This window comes from Apteryx mantelli, chromosome 19, assembly GCF_036417845.1.
Source record: "Apteryx mantelli isolate bAptMan1 chromosome 19, bAptMan1.hap1, whole genome shotgun sequence".
NCBI classification, from domain to species: domain Eukaryota; kingdom Metazoa; phylum Chordata; class Aves; order Apterygiformes; family Apterygidae; genus Apteryx; species Apteryx mantelli.
The window spans coordinates 17,607,687-17,631,632 of NC_089996.1; the positions used below are offsets into that span (position 1 = coordinate 17,607,687).

At 53.5% G+C, this 23,946-nt stretch overlaps 3 protein-coding genes across 6 annotated transcripts; all 3 read right to left on the reverse strand.

The window, feature by feature from the left end:
* Nucleotides 1-107: 107 nt before the first annotated feature.
* MAFG (MAF bZIP transcription factor G) lies at nucleotides 108-9,722 on the reverse strand. Of its 3 annotated transcripts, none has more exons than XM_067308252.1 (3): nucleotides 9,631-9,722; nucleotides 4,947-5,008; nucleotides 108-4,858 (listed from the first exon to the last, which is right to left on the reverse strand). In XM_067308252.1, exons 2-3 carry the CDS (start codon nucleotides 4,980-4,982, stop codon nucleotides 4,406-4,408), a joined length of 489 nt encoding a protein of 162 aa, XP_067164353.1. In that variant the 5' UTR covers nucleotides 4,983-5,008; nucleotides 9,631-9,722; the 3' UTR covers nucleotides 108-4,405. The 3 variants fall into 3 exon arrangements, with proteins under 3 accessions (XP_067164353.1, XP_067164354.1, XP_067164352.1); XM_067308253.1 differs by lacking the exon at nucleotides 9,631-9,722 and adding an exon at nucleotides 8,817-8,888; XM_067308251.1 differs by lacking the exon at nucleotides 9,631-9,722 and adding an exon at nucleotides 5,173-8,806.
* Nucleotides 9,723-11,828: 2,106 nt separating this feature from the next.
* PYCR1 (pyrroline-5-carboxylate reductase 1) lies at nucleotides 11,829-17,205 on the reverse strand. Of its 2 annotated transcripts, XM_067308352.1 has the most exons (7): nucleotides 17,026-17,204; nucleotides 16,867-16,937; nucleotides 16,599-16,778; nucleotides 15,653-15,874; nucleotides 15,039-15,131; nucleotides 14,467-14,630; nucleotides 11,829-14,358 (listed from the first exon to the last, which is right to left on the reverse strand). In XM_067308352.1, exons 1-7 carry the CDS (start codon nucleotides 17,090-17,092, stop codon nucleotides 14,199-14,201), a joined length of 957 nt encoding a protein of 318 aa, XP_067164453.1. In that variant the 5' UTR covers nucleotides 17,093-17,204; the 3' UTR covers nucleotides 11,829-14,198. The 2 variants fall into 2 exon arrangements, with proteins under 2 accessions (XP_067164453.1, XP_067164454.1); XM_067308353.1 differs by lacking the exon at nucleotides 15,653-15,874 and having other exon boundaries at nucleotides 17,026-17,205.
* Nucleotides 17,206-22,392: 5,187 nt separating this feature from the next.
* On the reverse strand, nucleotides 22,393-23,301 carry MYADML2 (myeloid associated differentiation marker like 2). The gene has a single exon (XM_013945813.2). It carries the CDS (start codon nucleotides 23,299-23,301, stop codon nucleotides 22,393-22,395), a length of 909 nt encoding a protein of 302 aa, XP_013801267.1.
* Between the last annotated feature and the right edge of the window lie 645 nt (nucleotides 23,302-23,946).

A 23,946-nucleotide genomic window follows, 5' to 3' on the forward strand; every position in this document is an offset into this window, starting at 1 on the left:
GCCTCTTCCGGAGCGCGGCGGCGCCCCCGCGCGGCGCGGCGGGAGCCCCCCCCCACCGCGCCCCGCCCAAGGAAGCGCCAGGCCGCGTCTCTTTAAAAGATGTTTATTGGTCATATACAAAATAAAGAAAGCTCATATCGACAAACATACACTATGTACAGAAATAAATAACGCCCGGCGGGCCGCCCGGCCGCCCCGGCGCGCCAGGAGCGACAATAACTTAGCAATAAATACGGGGAACCAGGGCAGGCCCGCGGCGCGGCCACACGGGCAGGGGCCCGGCGGCAGCAGGCCCCACCGGGCCGGGCTCCCCGGGGCTCCCGCCACCGGCGGGAAAGGGCAGCCAGCAGCTTCGCCCGCAGTGCGGGGCTCCCCGGCCTCCCCCGCCTGGCGCTCTGCTCAGAGCGGGGTGACGTGGACACGCGCACCCCCCTTCCCGCCGCACTGGGGGTGCGAGGTGCGGGCTGAGCCAGGGACGCGCCGGGCCCTGCCAAGCCGAGCTGGGGACACGACGGTGAGGACGTGCATCTCTGCTCGCTAGCGGTCCCGGGGGCAGCCCCCATCCCGCAGCTGACCCTCGCTCGCTCCCGAGGGCAATGCCCACCAAGGTTGCATAATCCAAGAGATAACTGTACACAATTCACCACAACATACACAAATCCCCGCGTGCGCCTGGGCAGGGCAGCTGCACCGGGGGTACACTTCACGGGTTTGCTGTGCAGCCAGGCTGGGAGCAGACCCCCCCCCCCCAACCACTGCGTCAGAAAGGTACCAGAAAAAGGAGAAAGGAAACACAACACCCTTCACAGCAGGAAACCAAACGAACGAGCACCTTAGGAACAAGAACTGTCACACTCCAGAACGCTATATACGAGAGAGATCAGAGTGGCGGGTTCGGGGCAGGGATCGCCTCGTGCAGGCATGGGAACCGGCTGGCGCAGGGACGGGGTCCCCCTTGAGCACGACGGGAGAGTCCCTGGACACGGCAGAAATACATTACTCTGATTCCAATACTCCACTGAGAACAAAACCAAGAAATACACACTAGCGTGGGGGAGCAGAGCTCACAAGGGGACCGGGTCCCCTCCAGCATCCCCAGGACAGAGCACTTCATGAGCAGGGAAACACCTCACCTGCGGCCAGACAGAGCCTGAACCCAAGTGAAAAACAGCCCAGCACCCAGCGGAGCCCGTTCCTCACACGAGCACCCTTCAGCACTGGCTTTGCACATCTCCTCCGGTACGCGACGTCCTCACTGAACACACTCAGAGCAAGCTGGGACCACGAACTAGCGAGCGCAGCAGAGGGAAGGAGAAATGGCAGAGCTGGTGTCTGGTGGTCAGTGCTGCCGTCCACTCCGTCCGTCCTCCCGACTCACGGTCTCACTCTAGAGCAGCGCAGACACTTACGGCGCAGCACAATCGTCATCCAGGAGGCAGGGAAGGACCGGGCCCTTCTTTGGCACACGGTACAACGGAAGCGAGTTCACCACAGCTGTCGAACCTGCCCGCCAGAGCCTGCACTACCGCAGGGCCCTCCTCACACCCGGATCTCCAGCACCTGCAGCTCAGCCCCCAGCCTGTCCCGCACAAAGCCTCGGCAGCAGCCTGCCTGCACACCCCACCGCGGTCGGAGCGCCAGGTGGAATCAGAATGGCGCTCTTGATGGGTTACCAATTCAAGCTGGCTCCGGGAGGGACAGCGTTGGGATTTACACCCAGGGCCAACTGGAGGATTCTGCGTTTTGGAACTTCCCATCCCTTCCAGGCACCACCTGAGCAGCTGGAAGACAAAGATCCACAATTCCCAGGTGTCAGAGCCCAGAAAGCTGTGCCGAGTGCTGCTCATCGCCTAGCCCGTCTGGTGAATGTCTGGGAAGCAGCGTGTAAAACACCTCAGCTCAGAGAAGACAGAGCCCACAAGCTAGGAGGGGGAAGCCTGGAGGAGACACTCTGATCCTCTCCTCGTTCAGGAAATCCACTGGAAAAAGCAACCCAAACAGCTTCTCCCAAAACTCACAACCAGTGAAGACCTCCCCTTCCAGCAGGAAATCCCCTCCAATCACTTCTCTCCTGCCATGTTGTGGCTTTCATCAGGTTTACCTTCTTCTCAGCCATTAGTGAACTCCTTTGCCCAGAGAAGTGCAGTATACGTTCAGCTATGCAACAACCACATCACCAAAAAACATTGAGTATGGCAAACCATGCCTCCCCCAAAAGACTGCAGCTTCACTTGTGCCATCCTTATCTGTCCCCGGTGCTCCGGAGACCTTCAGCAGACAAGAAATCATCACATGGACTTCAGCCCCATGTCCTGCTTCTCTAAAACAACTCAGCAATGAGCTCAAACCTTTGGGGAGGTGGAGGAGGAGGGGGTTCAAAGTGTTTGTGGAAACAGAGCCTGACCACAAATAGCTTCTCAGCTGTGTCACACAGCTGTAGTCTAAGCACTCTTCCAACACACACGGCCAGAAGCTGCACCAGGAAAGAAAGCAACCATGCCACAGCTTAATTTTCAGTAATATGCAGACACTCAGCACAAGAGACTCCAGTTTCAGGACTAGTGCAGGTCCAGAGCTGCCCAAATAGGCAGGCAGACTTGCCTCTCTTGCCAGAGGAGCCACAGGAGCAACACAAGTTCTGACCACAGGATCCAAAACTGAACCCAGAGTTAAATCCCATCAGTCTCCTCCTAAACTTAGAAAATTCTCCCTTGTGTCAATTCTCTACCAGCTTTGTTGGAGGAGTAAGAGAGCAGTTCTGCTGGCAATATTTTTCCCCATTCAGGTAACCGAGTTACCCAATGTTGGCTGGTTACAAGAGGCTTAAGCTGTTTGTGCAAAAGGAATAGCTGCAACATCCAGTAGGGAAATAGACCTCCTGCAACAGCCTGTGTAGAAAAACATTTTCCGGACAGGCATGACTACTCAGTTGCACCAGCTATTCATTTTTGTCGTTAAGAAAAACAGCAACTTTGCCTGCGTGCCAGAAACCCTCTGGAGACTTAGGAGAGTTCCCAAGTCAATCTCTTGATTGAACCCAGGGAAAACAACGGAAGCATTAAAACGACACCACATGGCAAAGGCAGCCACTGGCACCACCACATTACAGCGCCACGCAAGAGCTCAGAGAGCACAGAGAGCGCAACACAAGGGGACGCAACGGAAGCCAGCAAGGTCGAGAATAAGTCACTTTTGGTACAATTGCAAAAAGATATCAAACAGGACTTGCCTCTTTTTTTGTCTTTTTCTAAGTTTTATAAATAAAGTCTGATAACTCTTTATAAAAACTAACCTCAGAGCCACAAACAGTTTGCAGGAGGTTCATGAGAAACTTTTAAATTATTTATTTATTAACTTTTAACTAGCAAAGTCTCCGAGAATATTTCCCCATATAAATGGTCAAATATTCTCGCCCTCTCAGATAAAAAAAAAGCTGACTATAAATACGCTCTCTCTTCTGTCTGATTTTACTTTTAAACTTAGATAATTTAATAACTCTTAAAATGATGTTTCTCTCTTTAAATAAAGGGCTCTTTAACCACATAAACTGGTCGTGTAAACCATCACACTAGAGACACTTGATACCCTCAAAACACAGGAACAACTAGTGATTTTGGTCTTGTTCAGTGCAACACATTAGGCACAAAACCGGCCTGCAGTCAACACAGTACCTTCCCTCCCTCCCCTGGGGTGGTGGGCCCCACACAAGGTCCCCGTCCTGGCTCCTTCCCCGCCACTGGAGCAAAGGCAGCAGGGCACTACAGCATCTTCCTTTCCACCACTGCGAGCTTGCACAGCTAACGCTGAGGAAGACTGAAGGAAACCCACTGCTAGGGCACAGAGGCACACCTAGAAACAAATACAAAATTGATTACACAGAACACCCCAACTGCAACTACTGGTACCAAATGAGACAAAAGCAGCAGGTTCAGGCACCTGGCACGCAGGCACCAAGATACACCACCTGGAAGTGTAATGAAATAAAGCCTTTGGGAAGTGACTAGAAATTAGGGTTCCCAACCTCCAGGAAGCAAGCCTCCCTCTAGATCCGCCTCCCCAAGCCCTTCCCCGCCGAGAAGCGCGTCAGGCTCACGCGCCATGCCTTCGGCCACGCTGCACAGATGCTCCTTGGCTAGAGTACCAAGGTCTCGCAGTCTGTCCCACGGGCACCAGAGGGTTACAGACCCCTGGGCGGGAGGTACTGTCTGCACAGGACAAGGGACGCATCACCACTGCTCACATCGATCTGAACACAACAAAATAAAACCGGAGCGATCAACAGGCCAGTCCTGGGCCAAGTGGAAGGAACCCGGACCCATGTGGGGAGGGTTTGTGCTTTGGGGATTCCAGGCTGGTTTTGTGCCTAATTGCCCTGCACAGACAAGCTCTGGCAACACTCGCTTCACTAAGACCGGGCGTCCGTTTTGGATTTCACTATTGTGATGACACTAGTAGTGGCAACCTTGCCAGGGATGAGGGGCCCCATACTGGAGGTGAGCGGCCCCCGCACAGGGGTCACGGGGCTCCGGGCCACGGTTCTGGCGAAGTTCTGGAGCGCCTCGTATTTGGAACGGAGAGCATCGAGTTCCATTTTCATGCTGGCGTTCTCGGAGGCCAGCTTCTCCACTTCCTGCTGCAGCTCTGCCTTCTGCTTCTCCAGTTCCTCCTTCTGGGTCACACGCTTGACTCTGCAGCTGGCTGCGTAGCCCCGGTTCTTCAGCGTGCGCCGACGCTGCTTCAGCTGGATGATCTCCTCCTTTGACAGGCCCCGTAGATGCTGGTTCAACTCCCGCACAGACATGGTCACCAGCTCCTCATCTGTCAGGCTGGTCCCATTCTCGCCTGGCTCCCGCTTCACCTGGAGAGAAGAACACAAGGATTCCTGAAGGCTAGAGCAGGTGCCTGCACCCACTGCCCGTGCCCCTTCCCTCCACCCGCCACTTTACCTTCAAGGCCTTGTTTCCTTTGTTGGGGGTCGTCATAACACGACAGCCTCGTCAGTCAGCTTCTGGAAGGGAAGAAAAGGGAAGGAAGGTCAGAGCAGCTCCCTGGGGTGGAGCAGAGCCTGGACATTCCCACAGCAGAGCCCAGCAGCAATGCCCTTTGCCAGCGCACATCCCCACGGCCCTCCCCAGGCAACACTCAACCGGCACCTGACCGGCTCGGACTCACAAGCAACGGGCTCTGTCCTTGAGCAGGAACTGCTGCCGTTCATCTGTCCTTCCACACCCCTATTCCCACGGAGACTTGTGGCAATGCTGTTTTTCGCTTGGGGTGGGGGAAATTAAAACACTGGGAGGAGTCAGAATACACGGAAGCCACATTTTTAAAAATAGCCTGGCAGGCAGCAGGCTCGGTCCAGAGCACGGCTGCTCCAAGCCAGTCATGCTGACTCAGCAGGTTGGCAGTCTCGGGGCCTCCTGCTCCCAGCCTCATCCTCGTACTTCCCAAGCGCAGCAACCAGACGGTCACTCCAATACCCCCTCTCTGTGAAATGCCCAGCCATAACCCAGGACTCGGAAACTCCCCAGGGGAAAAGTCCGACCAGATTCTAGACGTTCCCAGGGACCCAAACCAGCACAGTCTAGAACATGTGATCAGGGCAAGCTGCACGGGGGAAGCCTCTGCCTCCACAACGCACCCTGCTGAGCATCCTACGGGACAGGAGACACCACTGCCGCGCTTGTTCCCATCCAGACTTTTCCTGCTTCCCAAGAACGCCAGCACATTCAGGGTGAAGTCAAAGTTCTGCACCCAGCTCTCCCCGGCAGGAACAGGACAACCTGATCCTGCAGCACAAGCAAGCATCAGGCACGCTGGATTCCCATCACAAATTCGGGCCAATACCTCAGCAGCCCTCACCTCTCCCAGTCAGATCTTTTTTGAAAGAGAGAAAGCCCCTGCCAGTCTCTGGCAATGCCAGGGCACAGAATCACTTTTTCCCCTCCCTTATCTTCAGAGCCAAGCTCTACTGACTAAGAAAACAAAGATTAAGGGAGGCCAAAAGTAGAGAAGAGCAGACCCCTTCACTGCCAGGGAGGACAGCATTTCAGAACTGATGAAAGCAATTCCCAGGTCTGTTTTTATAGTGAATCACACCCAAACCCCTGCTTCTGTCTCTAGGTACCTCTTCCCCTCAGGGTTTAGGTCAGGATGTTACTCTACAGCCCAATGAATTGAATCCTCTCCAGTATTATTCAACAGACATAACAGTGTCTCGAACAACCAGGAAATGCAGGCTTTCTTACACAATGCAAGGATTCTTGTACACATCCAGTCCACAAACACCTTCATACTTTCAGTCTCCTCAGTGCCAAACAGTCAGCAACAAAAATGAGTTCTCCCACGTAGCCACTATTTTGTCTGCTAAATGTAAGAGGCACGGATAGAGGGCTATAGCCAAGAACCACACGCACAAGTCAGCAAATACGAAATTATGCTCTTCCAGCAGCTGTGGCTCAGGCTCTCTGCAATGCATCTACCACTGTCTATCAGAGGTGAAAGGGGTTAGCATTCTCCAGGACACCTAGCAGACAGGTAAAATTCAGACGTTCCCGAAGCCTGGAGCCTGCCGGGAGGCAGGCTATTTATACCTGGAGGACAATGCTCCTTCCAACAAGATGTCTGCTACAACCTGACAGTACGGTGTAAAAAGGTCACTTTGCCAGCCAGGGAAGCTAGCTGCAAGGAAGCAGGCTAACACAGGACGGGCGGCACATACGCAATTGCTTCATAAAAATCAGTTTTTCCCTTTTCCTCATACCATTGCGTTTCTTTCCTCTGTTCCTACTTGGCAAACAACATGGCTGCTGGGAAGAGGGGCGGGAGAAAGGGATTAACTGGGGAGACCAATAACGTCATCCTAGCAGCACCTCTCCGCACTGTGCTCTGCTGAGCCTAAGGAGCAGAGGGACCAGAGAAGTTTGTTTGCCTTGTGGCTTTAACCAGTACTCAGCTGCCTGGCAAGCACTCAAACTTCCTCATCGCAGCGGAGCTGAAAACAAACAAACAAGGCCACAAACGCTGCAGCATCAGACAGGCCCCAGGAAGGGAACTCTGTGGGGCAGACGGTGCAGGAGCAGCCGTGGTGCTCGCACAGCCTGGACCCCACAAAGGCAGTGTGCCACTATCATCGCTGTTAAAGCTATAGAAACCCACAGAAGAAAATCCCAGGGAACAGGGTAACACAGGGGAAGGAAACTGGATGTTCAAATTTAGGGCCAAACCTGCTCAGCAAAACCCTCTATCAGGAGAACCCAGAGGTCTATCAGTTGCAGGAGCCATCTAGAAACACTTCTCCTATCCACATCACACAAACTGATAAAGTGCTTTGTTTTGTTTTGTTTTAAGTAAAAATGTTTGTGATTGGATTGTTTGAACGAAGGAGGCTGCCGGGAAGAGGCCTTCTAACGAACCCCACTGCACTTCCCAAACCCACACCTAAACTGCTTCCAGACCCAACCGCTGCTTTCAGGAGAGTCAGGGCAAATGGGAACCAAGAGGAGTCGGTAGCTGGGAGACATCCAACACACTGCAAGAAGCCAAACAGTCGGGATGGAGGCAACAACGGATCAGCAGACAAGAGAAGAGACTGGTCCCAGTCCCTGATAACAGTAATTTAACCTTTTTCATATTTTAAGAGTCAAGCATTTTTCAGCTAGAAGAATCCAACTTTTGGCCCAACATCTGGCCTCGTTCTCAGTCCAACACAAGCCTCCCAGAACAGCCTCCAAAGCTGTAACAAGACCCTGACTGACAGCGTCTGGGTGATTTCACCTCTCCTTGTCCCCAGCCCCCTTTCCAAAGGGGTCACAGATGGAGACAAACCAGCACACAAGTCCATCAGTAGAACGGGAAGAACGACCTGGACACAAGTTGCTGGCTATTTTCTGGCCTTGCTCAAAGGTTCAGAGACCAAACTATTTGGCAGCTCGCTCAGAGGACACCCAGAGAATTGGCATCAAGACAGAGACGAAGCTGGGTCTAACTCTCCAGACTGCTGATTCTCAGCTTTTGATAGCTTCCTGAAGAAAGATCACACTGAAAAGTGCCAAATGCAACGACTGCAATGAAGAAAATGCAGCCTCAACACATTTCCCCAGAGCTCGAAAGGCCTGAACTCAGCACAAGCACAGCCAATTCTCTCCTCAGCCCAGAAGCAGCACGGCAGAGCTGACAGCAGCGCGCATGATTCGACGCAGGCCCCATTCTCCACATTCCTGATTCACAGAACCGCGCCATGAGCCCAGTGTAAACACGGTGACGTCACTTGTTCCAGCGCAGGCCAGCCCAGAGACAGCTCTGGAGAGGGAGGCCCATCTATTGGGATGCGGAGGCAGGGGAAGGCACCGTGCACTACAAGACGCTCCACGGCACGAAGCGGAGAAGAGCGTGGCTTGCTGGCAGCTATCAGGCGCACTGCAGGAAAGTTCTCTCTGCCCGCACAGGTTTTGAGTGAGTTGACACAGTTATCCCAGGAATCCAAACAAATCAGTTATTTTCCCTGATTACACACAGGGTCAGGACAGTTTGTCTCCAGTGCATCCCCGCTTTTCCCTTGGGAGTCCGTGGTGAACTTGCATCCCGAACGCTTTCATGGTAATTATTCAGTCAAGGAATCTGCCCACACATCCAGTTTTAACTGCAGTTACGTGGCTAACGAAGCAGCCTGTTCTCAGAGACCCCTTCCCCTGTCCTAGCAGTGTCTTCCTCTAACCATGCAGCTATGCACTCAAACATCACTGATTCTGGGCAGTCAGAAAGGCAAGAGGCATCCCTGGCTCTAAGAAGCAAGAACCTTCCCCGTAAACACACACCTGGGTCCTGCCCTCCCAGAGCAGAAAGAAACGGGATCAAAAGCGAAAAGCCTCCCCAGCGCTCAGGTCCTGCAGCCTGCTCCGCAGCCTCGCTGCCGAGGCTCGCTGCCCCTGCGAGCGGCGGGGTTTGCTGGGCGCCCCGGCTCGCGCCGCTGCCCGAGCCTCAGCCTCCCCTCGCGCCCACCACGGGTTTGGGGACCCGGGACCCGCCTCCTCGGCGGCTAAGGCTGCCCCGGCCGGCCGCGCCCGGTCGCAGCGGGGAGCGCAGCGGCGCGACCCGCGGGCCGGGCGCGGGAAGCAGACGGGCCGCGCCGCCAGCCCGGCGCAGCGCAGCGCAGCCCGCGGGACACGGGCTCTTCCCCGGGCACCGGCGGGCCGCGCCGGGCGCCCGCGCGAGCCACGGGGCGGCGCCTGCAGGGAGCCCGAGAAGGGGCGGGGAGAGGGGGCAGCGCGGCGCCGCCGCTGCCGCCCGGGGGCCGAGGCGAGGCCGCGAGCGCGGTGGGCGGCGGCGACACCGCCGGCCCGGGGGCAGGGAGGGGGCGCTAGGGCCGGGGCGGGCGGCTCGCAGGCCCGTTGGCCCCGCGCACCTGTTGCGCGGTCTCGCGGCGGGGACCGGGCCGGGCGGGCCGCGAGCCCGGGGCGGCGGCCGCAGCCCCGGCGCCCCCGGCCATGAGTCAGCGGCGGCCCCGGGGCGCGGGGCCCCGCCCCTGCCCGGCCCGAACCGGCCCGTCCCGGGGACCGGCCCGCCGCCCCGCCCCGCCCGGTGCCGGGCCGCTCCCGCCGCCCGGCCGCGCCCGCCGCCCGCCGCGCTCACCTCCTCGCGGTGCCGCCGGGGCCGGAGCCGGGGCCGGGACCGGGGCCGGGCGGGAGGTGGCGCTGGGAGGGACCGGAACGCCGCGAGCCGCCGCCGCTCACGGACGCGTCACGTGATGTTTGGGTCACGTGGCTCCATTCATGAAGCGCCCGGTGCGGCCGCCCCGCGCCTTAAGGGGGACGCGCGTTCGTGTCGGAGGCGACAGGGACAAGACGGGGCGGGCCGCGCCGCGCCTTAAAGGGGAGGCGAGCCCAGCCCAGCCCAGTCGAGCCGCGACGGCCCGCCCGGGATCGGCTCCAGGTTCCGCCGGCTGGCTCCCCCCGGCCCGGCCCGTCGCAGGGCCCAGGTCGCCGTGAGCGAGGCGGGGCGCGGGGCACCCCCCGGGGAAGGAGCCGACGCCGCGCCGGGGCTGCGGGGACGGACCCGGCCGCCCGCATTTCGTGGCTGTGCCGTGGCCGCGGCCTCCCCCGTCTCCCTCCGCAGCCCCGGAGGCCAGACCGGCGCCGGAGTTATGTGTCCGGATAAACCAACCAAGGGAAGAGCAAGAGCTGCCATGTCCCGGCTGCCCCTGCAGCCGCCCGGCACCTCGGCCTGGCACGTCACGGCCAGCCCAGCCAGCAGCCTCCTGGTGCTGCGGCCACGGCCTGGGCAGGGGCAGCCGGCACTACGGCCTCGCACAGCATCGTGGCTGCTCCCTCCGACGCCAGGTCCCACTCCTGTTCCCAGTGATAACGAGCCACGCGGGGAGCGTCATGCACCCGGCTCCCCTGTGCCCCGCACGTTCGGGGCCATTGCCGCAATTGGATCTGCCAGACACCTCACGCGCGTGAAGGCCTCCGCAGGGGCTGGCACGTGTCCCACGCTCGGCGTTTTAACTTTACTTCACTGCAGAGATGAGAACATCGCCCCCCGCTGCCGCGCAGCCAGCGGCTCCCGAGTGCTCCCCTCCAGGAGCTCCCGCACGCCTTGCTCCGTTTCAGTAGCTCATCTTTGCTGCATCTACAGTTTCTCAGAGCTGCTGAAACTGCAGGGAGCAGCAAGGTCTCCCCTGAAAATGCTGACTTAAGGAAGAGGGCTTTGCAGCTGCTCTCCTAGGCGTTAGCGACAGGGCTGAAGCAAGTCTCAGCTGAGAAGTGTACAAACAGCACCATTTCACAGCCAGAGAGCCAGCCCTCTCCCCCGATTGTGCCAGGCTTGATCCAGGCACATCTCCGTCTATCCCGCTATAACTCTGTCTGTCACACAGCAATATCCATGCCTACCGCATTTATTGCTGTACTACAAGCAAAGCAGGACCTCTGCCCACCAGAGCACACCACATGAGTACATTGGAGGAAGGGCAAGGGACAAATGGAAGGTGCAGCAGTGAAACCAGGCATGTAGGAATTAAGGCAACATCACAGAGAAAGCATAATCCTTAGGAGGAAAATGTCTGGGCCCTGGGCATTCAGCACCAGCAGCTCCACTGTCCTCTGCCATGCATGCAGGGGACATACAAACTTGAGCCCCGCAGAGTCCTCTGATGGGCTTTTTCTCTTCTGTGGTGACCAGCTAAGTTACACGTCTGCAAGCATCTAGCAAGTTCAGCTCTAGTTCTTGCCGAGCAGAGTCTCTCTAGGGCGCACTGGGACAGCCTATACGTCCCTCTGGAGGGGCACAAGCTCAGTTGTGCTACCTTTTACCGTGATCCACATTATCAGCTGTGTGGAAATGCTTTCTGCAATGCCCCATTCATTCTGCATCAGACAATATTTAAGCCATCTGACTTACAGCTTGGCAGGTCTGTGCAGGGTTTTCGCAGCTTTTGAGCAGGGGAGGAGAGGAATGTGTGGCACCCACTTGCTTCCCATTGACTCTTGTATGCAGTAGCAGAACTGCTAGAAAGTCTAAAGGTTCAGGATGGTATGACAGAAATTAATACTCAAAATCCTCAGTCTGATTTCAGCCAGAAGACTTTTTTCCTTCAATTCTCTTTAAACCTCTGAATACATGTAGCATAGGGCCCTAAAATAACCCTTATGTTGCTGCTCAGGAACCACAGGTGACAAGGAGAAACTGATACCTTCCCAGTCCCACGGCCAAACAAGCCTCAAAGACAGGAGTGCAGCACATCTCGAGCACACAGCGAGGATCTGCTGGCACCAGACGGAACCAAGAGACCCCCCCCCCAGTCCAAACAGCTGGGACTAGCCACAGGCCTCAGTCAGAAAAGCAGTTTATTATGTAAAAGGGAAGAGGAGTAACCATCTCTAATGCCTATAGGGTCATACCCTGCTACCAGCCTAAAGCCTAACACAGAAAAAGCTTTTCCATTATTAGCACCGTTGGCAGCCCCTGCACTGTTACCTAAATGCTTTTCCTGTATCACCAAGATACCCAGGATTCCTCAGGAGACAGACAATAAGCCCAGCTTAAATGTCTTCCTTTTACCAGCACTCCCCCAGTATATCCCAAGGTAGAATATAGTATGACACATGTATCCACCCAAATCCCTTCCATCCCATCCAGTTGGCTGCTTCCCCTGCAGCCAGCTAAAAGCAATAGGGGCAGCCTGCATGCTTTGTACTGTTTTCTGGCTCAGGATAGCACTCAGGGTCTGAGACAAGAGTGGAGGCAAGGAAGACAACCAAGGATATTTGCTATAAAAAAAAAAAAAAAAGTAATATAAAGCAGCAGATGAAACCTTGCCTTTGCTGCTGTTCTTGACATGGTTCCCAAGACCATGCCTGATTAACCACCTTTCTAAATGATGCGCTGTAATCCATCCCGTTGCTGGGAAGGGTCAAGCAGGGCTTCCCTCTCAACTTGCTGCTACCACAAGCCTGGCCAGATTTCTCCCCTCAGAAGCACTGGAGTTTGATGGGCAGAAGAAACCACTGCTTCCAGACCCCATTTTTCTCTGCTGTTTCTTGCTCACAAATTTGAGTCAGACTTGAGAAATTCTCCAGATGGGAGCAGCAAGGGTCTTACTCCTCTGCAAGGGTATAGTCATCTGAACATGTTTCACCAAACAACTCCTTGCTGTTGTACAGGCACCAGGCACTCATGAGTACTCCCTTAACCTCTTTTGTGTCAAGCAGGGACTGAACCATTTTCCTCCTGGATCTCATGCAAGACAAGCTAGGTGAGATGGGACAACATTTGAGCCACAAGCCAGACCAGATGATTCAGTATTTCCCTTCAGTCTTGTATACTAAAGGACTAGGAATGCAACTGCATGAAGCATCCCCAACTAGTTTCTAGGTGTTCCCTTTTTAGCCATTAGCAGTGTGATATCTTCACAAGAACGGGAAGAAAAAAAATAATCAGAAATGGGCTAGAAAATACCAAAGAAGCCTAACTGTCCCAACACAAAGGGATACTGAGGGCTGTTGTGCTGGAATTCATCTGCCCAGCCCAGGGTTCTATTGGGGAAAAAGTACTGTCTGGAAGGAACAACCAGCCCGTTGCAGCATATCTAAACTGCAGGAGCTGAAGCAGAGTAGCCCCTGGCAGTAGGTGTCAACACCGCAGACCAAGGAGGAGACACAGCCTGATTCAAGGAAAGGAGCCGAGGAGAGTTCTGTTACCACCCAGTAGCCCAGCACCTGGGTACCAAACACAACCAGACAAAGCCCACTTGAGCCTAAGGGAGCAGTTCAGAAGAGGGCTTTCTCTGGGGGAAGGTGTCCCTGACCTCAGCTCTGCTCCTTGCTGCCCCTGGAGCACTGCAAAGAGCAAGGAGAGCATCAGGGAGCACAGCGACCACTGAAGTACACCCATGGGTGTGTGGGAGCAGATTCTGCTTGTGGAGAGCTCAAGGGTGCCAGAAACAGAGGGAAGAGGGAGAACTTGTTACCCCTCCACCTGCCCAAACACCCAAGAAGGCTAGCAGCAAAGGAGGGACAGTAAGAGTAGGTCATGGTTCCCAAACTATGTGAAGCAGGGAGAAGAGGTAGCCAGCAGAGAGAGATGGAGTGTGGTTCAAGTACTTGGGGTGCTTGAAGGCCAGGGGTTCACATCATTGGGCTGTCAAATCAAGGCAGATGGGAAACAGAGCAGAGGTACTTTGATTCCTTTTGAGGTACATTAGAGCCTAGCCTCTAATGGAGTGCAGAGCACTGTGTTTCTGCAGTATTATCTGTTCTAGCTAATACAGACAGTGACAGGAGACAAGCTCTGACAGCACATGCTGAGGCAAGAGGGATTCAGCCTGGTTCAAACCATTGATACAAAAGGCATTCTAAAACCTCTTAGAAATACCAATAGAAATATCCACATGGGACACAATAAACACTGCCTGAGCTCTAGGGGTATCCAGGGCTTCTGGCCAAATGATGCCCTTGATAAAGCTCTGGTGATGATATCACCCCTGACCAACAGAGAACAGCAATGCTAGGGATAGTTTTCACCAATCCCACTAGAAGTTATAGACCCTCTCCTAAAGCCTCATGCTGCCCCACAGCTGCTGTAAGCTGAGAGCCAGGTATGGGGGACACCAACATTCAGAGCAAGAGTTTTTCCTTAGACAAAGAAGAAAGGGCGTATAGGAGACTGATGATCAGCACAGCCAGACTACGGTAGTCTGGTCAGTTCTTCTTGCTGCTGGGGTTCTTACTGGTGAACAGACTGACTTTGCTGGCGGATGCCACAGACAGAGAAGGAGACTCTAGCTTGACCTTATCCAACAAAGTCTTCTTTATGGCTGCTGGGGAGATCTTCTCTTGGTCTGCCAAATGCTGCAGCTCCCTGCAAGGCAGTGGGGGGACACAGAGAATTAGTCGCAACAAAAGGAAGAGACCCTGGAGGTGGGGGGCACAAATTTTGTAGCCTCCTCAGGACTTTCTAGGTGCCCACCTTGTCCGGATGCATGAAGCCTCCACGGCATTGATGAGGAGTGAGCGAAAGCCGCCACTCTCCAGAAAGTGCAGGGCATGGATGGTGGCTCCCCCAGGTGAGCAGACATTGTCCTTCAGCTGACCCGGATGCTGCTCAGACTCCAACAGCATTTTGGCAGCACCCTGTAGTGAGGAAGAGAAAACAGCTGCCAAAAACTCTGACTGAGGAAACCTACTGCCAAATACTCCTGTTCTCCACTGCATAGAGCAGCACCTAAATACTCACAGAGGACAAAACCGGTCTCCTGCCTCACAGCCATTAGCAGGCTGCCAGAGCACTCTTCCGAGCTGGAAAAGCCTGCAGGGGAGTCATGGTTCTCCTGGCCCAGGCTCCCACAACACCACCAGCACCATCAGCAGGTATCTGCAAACACTTCCTATATTCCCTCACCAGGAACTTGCATCCATTCAAATGAAATACATTTAAGTAGATTCAGTACAAGGACTGATATAATTTTAAACCGTGATATACAGAATACTCTGCGCTGAGCAGGCACAGACTTAGTGTTGTTTGGAAGAGGAGATACTGACCAGCAAGGCCTGAGCTCCAAGCCGAACAGCCAGCCTACGGGGAAGTCCCATTTTCACTCCTCCATCCGCCAGAGCATCCAGGGCAGTGAATGCCTGAGACCACACAGAGAGAGAAAATGACTGAAAGTTATCCTCTACTCCAGGGCCAATGATCTTAGGAAAGAGAGACTCCAAGCCTCTAGGATCACAGTATGGCTCCTACTGCTTGCAAGAACTTGACAAAAGTCACTTCCAGTCAACCCAGTTCTCAGATGAGACCGCTCCCCTTTACTGCATGGGTGCCATGACAGGCTTCCCTTCCACCAGTTCCAGATGAGCTGGGGGGAATGGGAGAAATTGAGTTTCTGGATCATACTAACAACAGGCCCAGGTTTTGCAACATGGACACGTGGACACTGCACACTGGCTATGGACTTCAGACTCATGTGATGGTTAATGGACTTTCATTGTTGACCCAAACTGTTATAAACTGGATGCCTGGATTATGTGTTCCATTGCAAATATAAGTGATTAGAAAAACAAGAAGTCACAAGCTGAAGTTGCACAGACTTTCACTGCATGCAAAGCCCGCTTCTCTCCCTGTTATTGTCGTGAGTTGAGGAAGCAGCACATACATACGCAGGGCCACTGCCACTGAGCCCCGTTACAGCATCTATCAGGTCCTCTTCCACTTCGGTGCAGAAGCCTACACTGGCCATCAGTTGTTCCAAGAGCTTCCCATCCTCCACATCTGCATGAGTCCCAGTGGCATAGACTGTAGCACCTTCCCGGACAATCACAGGGGTGTTGGTCATGCACCTGATCACTTTTGGTGTGGGGCAGAAGGTAGAGAGTTTCTTAGGGTAGAAAATAATTGGAGATAGAAAGAAAGGAGGAAGGGGGGGGGGGGGAAAAAGAGCTTTAATGTATATTTGGCATACCAAACAGGCTATTTAGTAAGGAACTCCCAAGGGACAAAAGCAATGCAAGCACAAGAAACAGAGAGACTCCTGTATCCCAGCTTCCCTGCTTTGAGCCGAAGTGGACAAATTTTAAATGTAAAGTCTGTAGAAGTACCACCAAATGGAGAGCTGGGCAGAGCTGCTACTGGGAGTGAAACCTGCAACACCTAGCTCCCACCTGACTTGCAAGTCTCCACATACAGTTCCTGCAAACATAGCACAAACTCTGCAGGAACTCAAGGGAGATAGCCCACCTCTGCTGAGAGAAAGAAGATCCTACAGCATTTCACATAATAAGAGAGTTGGCAAAGACTATTTTAGCTTATTCTGATGGGCACAGGGAAAGGCAGCCCAAGGAAGTCGGTTGGCTGCAGCATAGATTCAGTCTTGCTGGGAAGCACAAGTAACGTCTGCCTCAGAAATGGACACTGTGCCAATTTCTGGGGGCTGGAGGACTGGGATGGGCACAAGGCCAGCTCCAGCATGGTGCTGCGCTGCAGGGGACATCTCCCAGGTGCCTGGTGTCTGTTACAGCATGGCTCTGCAAGGACACGGGCCCCATCGCGAGCAGCAGCGTGCAGGCCCACGGCAGCTCGCGGTGGCCTATGTTGCGCCTCACCTTCTCAATGGAGCTAATGGTGACACCGGCTGCGCAGGAGACCACGATGTGGCGGTCCTCGATGTCGGGGCCGATCTCGTCCAGGATGAAGGGGATGATGGGGGGCTTCACCGCCAGGAAGAGGACGTCACTGCTCTTCACCGTGTCCTTGTTGCTCACCGTGAAGTTCACGCCCATTTTCTGCAAGGGTTGGGGAGAAGCGGGAACGGTGCCGCCAGGCCCCTGCGGCGCCCTGGCCCCTGCGGCGCCCCGGCCCGCCCGCACTCACCCGCAGCCCGCTCACGGTGGGCAGGTCGGTGTCCGGGGAGCTCGCGGTGATCTTGTGCGCCGCCAGGATCCCTGCGGACGACAGCCTGGCTCAGCCCCGCGTCCCCGCGCCCGGCTGCCCCAAGCCCCGCCGCCCCGTGCTCCGCCGCCCCGCGCCCACCTGCCGCCGTGAAGCCCCGGGCCAGGGCGAAGGCGAGCTGCCCGGCTCCGATGAACCCCACGCTCATGGCGCCCGCGGGTCGGGTCCGGTCGGGTCGGGTCCGGTCGGGTCCGGCCCCCCGGAGCCCACCTGCAGCCGCTCCGCCGCCCACGTGGCCGCGCACCGAGCAGGTGGCGGCGGCGACGCGTGGCAGCGGGGCGGGCTGCCGGAGTCCAGCCAATCGGCGAGCGGCAGGGCGGGGCCGCGCCGGGCGCTCCGCCACTCAGGGAAGAGGGGCGGGGCCCTCGCCTCAACCCTCGCCACTTATTGGGGCAACCTGTGTTTGGTGTTGCATCATTCGCTGCCTACGGAGGCCGCCCGGGGTTAGCCCGCCGGCGGCCCCCTCGTGTCTAGGCAACCGTCGCTCCACTAGGCGGTGCTCTTCCCCCGCGCGCCTGGCGGCGCGGCGGCGCGGTGCCTGCCGGGAGCTGTAGTCCGGCGGGCTCCGTTCTGGAAGGTTCGGCGCCGCCGCGGGCGGACTGCGGCTGCCGAAGGCGGCCGGGCCCGGCGCCCCGGGGTCGGCGGGATGCCGGCGGCCTCCCCCGGGGGAGGGGGCCGCCGCGCCCGGCCCTGCGAGCCCCCACGTGTCTCACCGCTGCAGGGCGCGTTCCCCCCCCAGCACAGGCACCGCCACGCAAATACACAGATGCTGGTGTTTATTTAGCTCTTCACAGTCTAGACTTTGGCGTCTGCATGTGCGGGTCCTGCTGGCTCGGGGTATCCCCTCGGGGCAAAGCCATCCGAGACGGAGTAAATAACGGCCCTGCCTTCGGAGCCGCTGTGGCAGGAGGCTGTGGAGAACGTACAGAAATCGGCGCGTTGAGTTTTAAGCATGGTGATGGTGCCGCTAAGGCAGCCCCGGGCCCAGGGGGTAGCGCCAGCACCGCAGCAGCGAGGGGCTTCGATTCCTGCCTCCTGCAGGTGCTCTTATGGTGCAGCTGCATCGCACTGGGCAAAGAAAGAAACGTGGAGGGATGCAGCACAGTCTGCAAGTGTTCCTACTTTCCAGCACGTAATTCTGTTTTCTGGCAGTGTAACAGACACTTTGCACAGAGAAATAAGTCCATGGCATCAGCTTTGCTGTCTCCGGGGTCTGCCTGCCAACAGCCTTAGCACAGCCAGTGTGACCCTTCAGACGTGGGCCCAGAGATAAGGCAGTCCTGGGGCTGCAAGAGTCCTTGCGCCTCCTGGCAGACCAGGGTCATTGCTGGGAAGAATTGATTCCAGAGGGGCCTTTTCCAGCTGCTGATTCCAGACATTCCACAGATGTTTCTACCTCCTTTTGTCTGATTCAGCTCTGGAATTTCGCTACTGCTGAGGTTTCTTTTTTTCTTTTTTTTCAGGAGGAATGTGTGTGGTATATTTCAGGAATGACTGAATCTTTCACACAGGGGTGAGGATTTAATGGACACAGCAGGTGTGAGAAAGGACTCTCTTAATACCCATTTGTTTTTTTTCTTTTTTCTGTCTTTTGTATTTGCTTTTTAGTGTTCCTTTTATCCTGTTACTGTTGCCCTTTCTCCTTCCTTCTCTCTTTGCGCAGCCTTACTGTTGGAGGTGGGTGGCCAGGAAGCAGGTTGATGAACTGGTTCTGCCTCTCTGAGAAAGAGGGAGACCTAAACCTCTGTTTTTCTGCCTATACAGATTCTTGTTTTGATGGAGAATGACTCATGCAGTCTTTGATTCTGGAATGATGGTTTTCTCACTTTCTTGGAATTACCTGTAGATTCCTGAATGAAGAGATTTTCCTACGCTTGAATCAGGATGGAGATTTTATAATCCAGTAAATAGAAAAGTTTTATTAGCAGGATTAACAGATACCTGCAACAAGTGTCCCAGCTATCATAAAGGAGAAATATAAATGTAGGAACTTGCTGGGGCTCTCAGAGTGAAGACGTGTTCAGTCCCATCTGTGGCAGGAGCCATGATGCAGGCGTCAGAGAAATGCACCCCTGTTGTTGCGGATTGACTCAAAGGAAAGCTCCACAGTAATGGACTGTGAGGAGACCAAAACACTTTGAAATATGTAACCAGACAGTGTTTTTCCTCCTTAATGTAATCTTACCACACTGCTTTTTTTCCTTCTTTGGCTTTTTTCTTGCTCCTTTATTGACAGAAATAAATCTCCGTCTTTCTTGAGAGGATGAATGTTCCAAAACATTGTCTTTGTGGGATACTGAATCCCAGTGTTCTTCAAAAACAGGCAAAAAAAAAAAAAGGACTTTTTTTTATATTTCTGGTTGGGATCCAGTAGGACCTTTATAGGCTGACTGCAAATACAAACCCATAGTTCTAAGTGAATTTAGGTACATTCTGACATTCGTGTATCAACAAAGTAGAGAATGATTCGTGTTTCAGGAAGCCTGTTTTATGGCAGAAAAGTTACTTGATCATGATTTATTAATTAAGAGGAAAGAAGAGCTCTGTAAATAAAGGGCTTTTTAAGTTAACTGGATCATAAAAGGATTGGTTCTTAAAATCATATTAAACAGATATTGGATGTTCTCTGCCCTAGATTGGGTAATTTCATAGTTTCCAATGGTTAGAGAATGTTTTAACCACTCAAGCATGAGGTTTAGATTTTTTTTTTTTCCAAAAGAGTGGATTGTTGTCCACACAATCTTCTTTTGCCGTTTTGACCATGCTAACATTTTTTGCTCGGTCTTTGGCTGGCAGATGAGAAAGCTAAATCTGAACACGCTGTTCTTGGCAATGATTTTTCTTTCCACTCCTCCAGTCAGGGGTATCATGATTTCCATGTTAATTTCTATTTCCTTGTTATTGTTAAGGCACTGAATCTTACTGTAATTGTCTCCCAGTTACCTATTTCTGTTGGGTCTTTCTTTGTGTCCTTAGTATTGTATAATTTGCATCAACAGGTGCAGATTTTGTCATATTCCTGCTAATGACTCCTGTTTCCTGCAAAATCATCACAGCAAAAAGCAAGTAAATACACAGCTAAAAAGAGTGTTAACCAGCTGAGGAGCTTTCCAACTGGCTTTACTGCACATAAGATTTGGCAGTGTCATCTCTGGTGACAAGCAGCCCCTGCCTGCTGGGCACCTGTCACTGACATCCCTTTCCCTGGTCTCCATCAGCCCCTTTATAGCCACTGGGGAGTCCCCAGGAAGATGCTTTCTTAAAGCAATATTCCTTTTTTAGATTTGAATTTTATAACACAAACCATGACGACTCACAGTCACCTATTTTATTTTTAACATTCAACAAAAAATAAATAATTTCCAAGTGTTACACAGCTTAATTTATCCAAGGTGACAGTTTAAAAAAAGAATAAATCGTAAGTGTTCGAAATTTCTTTACTGTGCAACAACTCTATTTGTACAATGCCTACTCTAATACAAATGAATTTCTCTTCCAAACTTAGAATTTCTTATTTATACAGTCCCGTAATATGTTTGGGCTTGGGGGTGCAAGAAATAAAGCTCTCTAGTACCCTGTTTTATACCTACACCAAATAATCTTGGTCTTGCCCTAGAACAAGCTGGCCAGTCTCTTACTGGACCATTATCTTCTGAATTACCTGCCCTTAATGGGAACTTGTGAAAGAGAAAAATCTCTTGGAAGGGTGGTTTGTGCATTCCTCTTATAGATGGTGATTCTTGCCCCATCTCATGGGCTAATAATTCGCATCTCTAAAGGCTGTTCCTAACCCAGAGAGCAGCAGAAATATCCAAAGCCATCTGTCCCAACATATTTTTCCACTGCTTTTCAAACCCCACAGGAAGCCATGATGAGAGATACGTTTCCTTTCTTTTTCCTGAGTGACTCTGCTACAAAGAACGGTAGTTCAGAGGTCTTGGCTATACACTTTTTTAGGGCTGCATTCAGGCTTCAAAAAATGAAAAATAAATGGAGCTGTGCTTTCTGGCAGAAAGCAGAAGGGCTATGTCTGCTGAAATACTAGCTCTGTGGAGGACAAGATGAAAGTATACAAATCTTCAGAGATTTGTAAAGTCCGCCATTCAGCTTTATTTTAAATGGGTTAAAAAATAAATCTTGCTTCTGACAGTCAGCTACTTCTAGACTTTAATTAAACCTATCCATGCTGCATGCTTTCTGCACAAGTACTCAGACTGCTTTGGTTTCTTGCTGGATCAGAAATGAAGAACAGTTTTTCCTATTAAGCTTGAAATCTGAGCCATGCTATGTAGGACTTCAAAGTGGGTGTTTTGTCAGGGATGGGTCAGAGAAATGCAGCTGGTTGGTGACGCAAAATGTTCGGGAATACTAGAACCTGATCTGGTCTGAGGCAGTGCTCTCAGTTGGTTACCATTATGTGCAAGGTTTTTTCCCGGCAAGTTTGGTCTTTTATGCAGAGCTGTGAGATCAATTCATCTTTGCATCCATCCCCTTCCCTCCTCCCCCCCACAGAACTCATATTCACTTCAAACTTCCAGAAAAAAAACATCTTGACATCAGTATAAAGAAACAGTGGCGTATGAACCGAGAAAGAGCACGTGCCAAGCTACCTTCAGGTCCTGCTTGAGTGAAGATTTCAAATGACATGTGATTATTTTGCGGTTTGGTTCCATTCTGCGGCCTGTTTCTTGGCAGTAGAACCCCGATTTCAGAAAATTTCATTTCTGTAATGACTCGGTGTTTGCTGAACAGGAATATCCCATACTTCCCACCAAGGTACATGCTTGAGGATTTTCTTTCTCTGTGCTAAGCGACAAAGGAGAAGGAGAGGAAGGGGAAGGACTGTTAATCTTCAAAATAATATTACAGCTATGATGTTCTTCTCAGAAACATCCTGACTAGAATTTCCCACACTTGCAAGCATTTCATGTCTCACCACATAATACAAACTAACCCAAACTGTGAAGTATCATTTTTCATCCCTAGAACTGGTGTTCCTTGATGCAGCTTTTAGTTTTCCCACTTCCTGGGTAATCACTTGATTATAGTTCAGTGTTGGTAACAGTTCCAAAATCCTTCGTGTCTTTCCTTAATATTTGGCTCACTAATCCAGTAGCCTACAGACCCACTACTGCAGCAAGCATGTCTGCCTTCTGGAGATGAAAGGCCATTTTGCACACTTTGAACCGCATAATTTCTTTGCTCGGCACCAGGCGGCTGAAGCAGATGTTGAATGATCGTGGAGGTGGGTTATTTTTCCAGGATTGTCCGCAGCCTCCCCACACTACAGGTTGTTCGTTTGTTGGTCCAGTCTTAACCTTCAAGTTTGGTTCACGTTTCTTACTTGCGTGCCTGGTCAATGTCCCCCTTCACCGCAGCCCCCTCTTACTGCGTCCTAGTCGCTTTTGTTCGCGGAGCTCGGGTGGCTTTGCGGCAGCAGACCCGGGTTTACAGGTGGGAGACAAAGCGGATGCGCTGAGAGTAGGCCAGGTCCATGACATAGAGCAGCAGGTTCACGTAGGTGAAGATGGCAATCACCAGCTGGCTGTCCCAGGGGCACCTGCCCTTGGCGCAGAGCGCGGGGCGCTGCGGGGAGCCGTACTTGCTGTCGAAGCAGAACACCGGCCAGATGACCGCCGCGCTCACGTACAGCAGGACGGCCACGAAGGTGTAAACCACCACAGAGCGCTCGAAGGGAAACCACAGCGTGGCCGTCTTACCTGTAACACTGAAGGCCACCACCACCACCGTCATCACAAAGCAAAAGCTGAAGACAGCCACGCACCACTGCGTCGCCACATACTTGCTGTACTGGCTGTCATTCACCAGCGCCCCGAAGATGATGCAGGCCACAAAGGCCTGCACGATTTTCAGGAGGCCAGAGACCGTGGCCATGTAGCTGGTGACTTGTCCTGGCTTTGCCCTGGTTAAGAACACCTCCACGGCATACGCAATGAACAGGAGGCCCGCAAAGACGCTGGCTGCTATGCGAAAATCCCTCACCTCACAGCCAATGGGATAACAACCGAGCTGGACGAAGTAGAGCGGGTATATCACCGCGGCCGTGACGGACATGAGCGTAGCCAGCATGGCGAAAGCAGCAGTGAAGTTTCCCCAGGAGATGCGCAGGCAGCTATGCAGGTGCGTGAATTCGCAGGTTATGATAAAGACAGTGATGGCGAAACAGAAGGTCCAGACAAACATGCAGAAAGTGCCATAGGCGGCGCTGAATCCCCCTTGGTGGGCTACCAGGCTGAATGTGGTGCATCCAAACGTCATCTGCAGTAAACGAGCTATTCCCACCGGGGATGTCACTGCAGCCGTGTTCAGATATGGTCCTCCTGCGCTCTCCATCATCTTTCCAGTCCAGCAGACAATGCACTCGCAACCCTGAAAACTTCCTTTCAGGCTTTTGCTTCTTTGTCCTGAGTCACGCCTGATACCGGATGGGCAGAGCAGCAGCTTTAATCCGTGCTCGTCCCTGCCGGTATCACTAGGTGCTGCGTGTGACGTTGAATGTGTGTTTCTGGCAGCCTCTCAGCACAGGCTTGCCTGCTGCAGGGAGGCTACAGACAGGCTCTGCCTGCCGGCTGCATTCTCAGGGCACCGTGACCAGCTCGCTCCACTTGCTGAGATCTGAAAAATCACCCCTTTCTCTGTCCTTTCACTGTCTCCTTTCCCACATGGTGGCTAAAAGGGGCAGCTTCTGCCTGGAGGCTGACATTTATTCCATTTTAGCTCTGCAGCTGTAGCTCTCTGCTCTGGTGTTTGCAGGAACCTAGGCGTATAAATAGGCATTATATTAATAGTGCTGGAATGGAACGAGTCCTGCCCCCCGCAGCTCCCCAGCGCTGGTGTTAGTTACACCGAACCGGCCAGCTCTGCTGGCTCTGGGTTATCATGCTGCTATTCCTCTACAAATGCTCAGGTCCCTTGAGCACCGCTGTTCTCCCTGCAGCCACCACACGTTGCGGAGGCTGCTTGCGGAAGCGGGCTCCCATC